This window comes from Montipora capricornis, chromosome 1, assembly GCF_036669925.1.
Source record: "Montipora capricornis isolate CH-2021 chromosome 1, ASM3666992v2, whole genome shotgun sequence".
Classification (NCBI taxonomy): domain Eukaryota; kingdom Metazoa; phylum Cnidaria; class Anthozoa; order Scleractinia; family Acroporidae; genus Montipora; species Montipora capricornis.
This window is the reverse complement of record NC_090883.1, coordinates 50,923,727-50,928,726: the sequence shown is the minus strand read 5'-3', so window position 1 is coordinate 50,928,726 and position 5,000 is coordinate 50,923,727. Positions and strand designations below refer to the sequence as shown.

The following is a 5,000-nucleotide window of genomic DNA, read 5'->3' as shown; positions in this document are numbered from 1 at the left end:
GGAAGTTCAGATTTGGTTCCCGCAAGTAAATAAAAATGTTGCAAATAACATACAGGATTTACGGTATAATAACAAAATAATAGAATGGACTGTAGGTCCAATAATAGAATAGGCTACAGGTCGTTCTATTGGTACGCTCAGGTGAACGTCCAATCCAAACCCTTCAAATCACTAGAATTCTGTCATTTTCAGCTACAAGGATTACCACAAACAACACTTTTGGTAAAATTACATTTATTTTGTTAAGATATGTGATCATGATTTATTGAAGTTATGGGAAAAATATAGAGATTAATGGTCACATAGTTTGTAAGGGCCCCCTATGGCCACATAAGCATAGCAATACCTCAAATAACGTCTCATCACTTTCGTCAAAAGGCTTGTTATTCAGCTTGCTAATCAACTGAGCTACTCCTGTTGTAAGGATAAATAACAGAAAATATTGTCAAAATTATGAGAGGACATGGATTGGAGAGCTTTCCAGTGATAAAAATCTCACATAGTTTTAAAGAAAAATCAACATTAGGCTAATGCTCCTCATCATACTTTGAAGTCTTAAATAAACTTACAGATTATTATTATTAATAAATTTGTCATTTTTATTATGTTTTTATTATTATTACTTACCAACTTGTGTTGAATTTTTTTTAAAACATTTTTTCAATCAACTCACCAATGATTTCAAACTTGTTGTTTCTGATTGGCATACAAAGAATTGGTCTGTGAGCTTCCACTCCATTGTCAGAACTCATTGCAAGCTATCAAAAAAAACACCACTTGTTATTTCCAAAAACACTTTTTACCAAAAAATTCTGTTTTTTAGAGGAGTAGATCACAGACTTCTGGGCCCCTTTGTTCCAAAGCTGATTATAACTTAATCCAGGAGCTCAAGGATACTAGTTACAATGAAAAGTTTGTCCACCCAAATTTAGCAAAGCTAATCAAAGATTACGAAAGGAAAATAATAATTAGTTTTAAGAATAATGTCAATGTACAAAAGTCAGACTGACTACTTCTATTATCATAAAGATGTGAGGTACTACAGTGGAATGCAAATTGAGATTCTAGCTAATTGATTGCTGATAATCTTAAGATTCAATAATATTTGACAAAAAGGTCGAGAGAGCAGAAAGCAAATTGTTATCTTTAAGAAAGTTACGACATTTTTTAATTTCGACATGTTTCAATGTTACAAACATCATCGTCAGTTACAGAATACTTGAAAAACCGTTAGGACTACATAACAACTCGGTGAAACATGCATAATTAGTGTTGACAAAAAGGTTTACTCTAGATGAAGGATATCACAAATATCAAGTTAAGATTCTTTTGAATAAAAGAACAGAGGAATAGCAGTGATATGGAATTCATTAAACGCATTTAAAGTAAATTAATTGCACTAAGATTATCTTTAATTTTTAAGACCAATTATAACAGAATTGGTGCTGGGGCACTAGTTGAAGACACTGAACACACAAGACAAATCAATATATCTCAAATCAAATCAAACATTGGTTTTTGAGAAGAGGAGAAAACCGGAGTACCCGGAGAAAAAACCTCTCTGAGCAGAGTAGAGAACCAACAAACTCAACCCACATAATATAATTATGACGCTGAGTCTGGGAAGTGAAGCTACATTGGTGGGCAGCGAGTGCTCTCACCACAAGGTGCGGGTATTGGTGATCTGGGTGTTTTTTGGGGTAGGGATGCTCTCCTCTCTCCAAAGCACCTGCTTGCTTGGTGGATACCCTTGGGAGGTGAACTGTGGCTCAGTTGCCATGGTGACCTCCTTGCTGCTGAGGAGGGTGCTTCTCCTCTCTTGCTACCTTTACGGCATCTACCCTCCAGTAAATTGGCGTAGTGTTTTAATGAAGGATAAATAATTTATAGCCAACATATTGGGGTTAGCTTTTTCAAGCACAATACATTAAAAAGGCAGACCTAAAATTAAGTCACCAAAAGCTGAAGTCCCATGTGGCTTGCTGGTGGAGAGACATTTACTTCGTGATGTTTATCAAAAGATTAAGCTTGCATCTGATTATAGCTGCATTTCCAGACATAAACAAGCTTGAATCTCATACAAGGCAAGTACCAAAGAGGTGAAGCTGACTCGAGAGAAGGAGTTGTATTGCCCACGAAAAACTGAACAGCCTGTTTTTGGTCACTTCATAACATAACGGGATAATTAACAAAAATAATAATTATTCTTCCATGAGCGCAAGTTGGGTATGTGGTGGTAAATAGCCAACGAGGCACATAGGACCAAGTTGGCTATAACCAGTCTCATATCCAATAAGGGTGAATGGAACAACTGTTTTATTAAATTTTCATTAAATTCTGAACTGTTTTACTTACAGCACAAAAGAATGTTGTCTCAGTTTTTACAAAACAACCGATGCAATCAGCTTCCATATAAGGTCATTGTGGTAAATGAGCTGATAACCGAGATTGAGTGAGCCAATCAGAACACTAGAAATGCAATATCCGAGATTGAAAATTTAATAATTGAATTAATGATTACTGATTGACCAATAAAATAAATTAACCCAGACCCCTTGATCAACTTACAATTCTTTTAAACCTTTGATCTTGAGTCGCATCAGGAACATTGAACGTCTGAAAACCATGGAAACAAACCATCAAAATTTGGCTTTTTACCCACTGTACACGCTTGCAGAGGTGGTGAATATCGTGAAAGCAGTTATGGATTAACCTTCAGACATGCAAGCTAACTATGACAACCGTGTTGGTGGGAGAAACTAGAGGTGTTTGATGAACCACTCCACCCGACCCCACCAAGTGTTTTTTTGCTCTTTTAATACTTTGGAAATATTTTACCCACAATTAATATTATTGATACCTTACTATGTAATCTACAGGCTACTACGTGGTGTAAGCCTCGCACAAAACAAGAGCGCACAAAACATCCCGAGAGCTGTCTTAAAACTTTTGTTTAGGCCTAATTAATAAGAATACAGAAAGCATCCTAAACATGCATAAAAGATAAACCTTAGGCCTAATTAGGCCTCAACAAAAGTTTTTAAGACAGCTCTCAGGACGTTTTGAGTGCTCTCGTTTTGTGCGAGGCTTACACCACATAGTAGCCACAAGCCACAATAGTATCTACAAGCTGTTGACGTTAAGATTTAATGCAAAATGCATAATGATATCAATTTTGTGAACTACAGAGGGTCTGCGACATCACTCAGTATGGGATTCTTTAAATAAACAAGCCAATTACAAGTATGTAAATGAGGGGCTGGACAACCTGCAAGCCAGCAAGTCATGCGAGTCTTGCATTTAAGTCTAAGCAACCATTTTAAAATGGTTAGCTTTCAATAACTTTATGACTCGCATGGTTCGCCTCCTCTCAAATACAAGAAATTTTGAAAACTTTAAAGAGCAGGGTTTTCAATAAAACTTGAAGCCGTTGGTGGCTGCATGGTCTGATTAGTGTAACCAACGATATCAACAAGGGACCCAAGGGTCTCTTTCTCAAGGGGTGACTGGCCTGGGGTCATGGCATTTTTAAAAGAAGGCAGCAAAATGCCACTTTTCAAATAAGCAAAATTAATGATCATGTTTGGACAACTTCATGTTGACATTAGGGAGTTTAAGAAATGACAATGGCTAAAGATACGACAACGCCACAAAACAATAATATGATTGGTTAAAAGATGGAAAAGAATCGTGCTGCATGTGCGGTATGCATTTCATTGCTGTACTCTGCATAACAACAATATGTGAAATCACCACATTTGAGGTTTTAATGACAACGTGAGCGTACAAATGCGAATCTTTCATTGTATATTAATTATTTTTTTTTACTCTAAAACCGCTCATAGAAATTCAATTTTAGGATAAGTTGCTCACATTGTACCAAGTGAACGAGACGAAATAATCGCAAAAGGCTTAGTATTGTGCAAAGTTGCATTTTGAAGAGACATTTTCATCACCGTCGCCGTAGTAGATCTTAAAATCCCTATTGTCAAAATATCAATAGATCTGAAAGTACCAGTAGCTGACTCCTCTTAGTGAAGTAACGGACGGTCAGCTGTCAGTACTTATTGAACCCACTGACCTTGAAAGGGGATGGATGAGTTGTCTTCTACCTTAACCTACATTATTGTACTAAGAGGACCATTGCTCTACCAATAATATCGAGCCAGTGACAAACTGGTCAGCAGTAAGGACATATTTATGATCTGTGTACATTATGAGGGGGGTCTAAGACACAGCTCACATCCTACAGGTCAAGACTAGAAGTCCCTCCTTTACAACCAACTTTATTCATTCACTTCAATGAAAGGGAAGGATACCAGCTCTAGGGTATCCCTATTGACTGTAATTCACTGCTCAAGAATCTATTTTGATGAAGGATGAAAACCGGAGTACCAGAGAAAAATCCCCGGAGTCTGATTGTGATCAAATGAAACTCAGCCCACATACCACCTCAGGGCCGAGGGTTGAACCCTGGTGACAGAGGTGGAAGGCACGGTTGACAACCGCTAAGCCATCCTGACCCCCGATGAACTTTAATAGCCAAATGTTTCCTCTGAACATGACAAAAACATTTTTAGAGTGATAAGGACTAGGAGACACTTTCAGTGTTGTTTACTTAGCTGTAGCACAGTGACACATACACTGACCTGTGACCTGTGACCTGTGTTTTAGATCTGCTCCACATTATATTACCTTGCCTGTTGATGCTACCAGTTTTGCTATTCTTGTAGTGAAAGACCCATCATCTCTTCCTTCGCTGTAACTGAAGTTAACAGGCAACACATTATTATTATAACAGTTACTGAAATTTTTAGGCAACCTCTTAACACACCATCCACAAGTTTGGATACGTACATTGTACTGTTGGTATTCCGAGTTCCAGATACTCTTAAGTTGAAGACTTTGGTGATCCTTAAATCCTAACAAAGGAAGTAAACACTTCTGACACAGGCTACAGTTACTTTAAATGCAAATACAAAGTAAATTATTGTTCTCAG

At 37.3% G+C, this 5,000-nt stretch overlaps 1 protein-coding gene across 1 annotated transcript in view; it reads right to left on the bottom strand.

Moving 5' to 3' along the window:
- Nucleotides 1-5,000, bottom strand: part of LOC138047606 (dual 3',5'-cyclic-AMP and -GMP phosphodiesterase 11A-like) — a 33,143-nt gene that overhangs the window by 16,694 nt on the left and 11,449 nt on the right. Inside the window, exons 6-10 of the mRNA XM_068894532.1 lie at nucleotides 4,858-4,922; nucleotides 4,696-4,765; nucleotides 2,569-2,616; nucleotides 674-758; nucleotides 347-414 (exon numbers count right to left, since the gene is read on the bottom strand). Coding sequence (XP_068750633.1) covers nucleotides 347-414; nucleotides 674-758; nucleotides 2,569-2,616; nucleotides 4,696-4,765; nucleotides 4,858-4,922 — 336 coding nt within the window. The remainder of the gene's footprint in view (nucleotides 1-346; nucleotides 415-673; nucleotides 759-2,568; nucleotides 2,617-4,695; nucleotides 4,766-4,857; nucleotides 4,923-5,000) is intronic.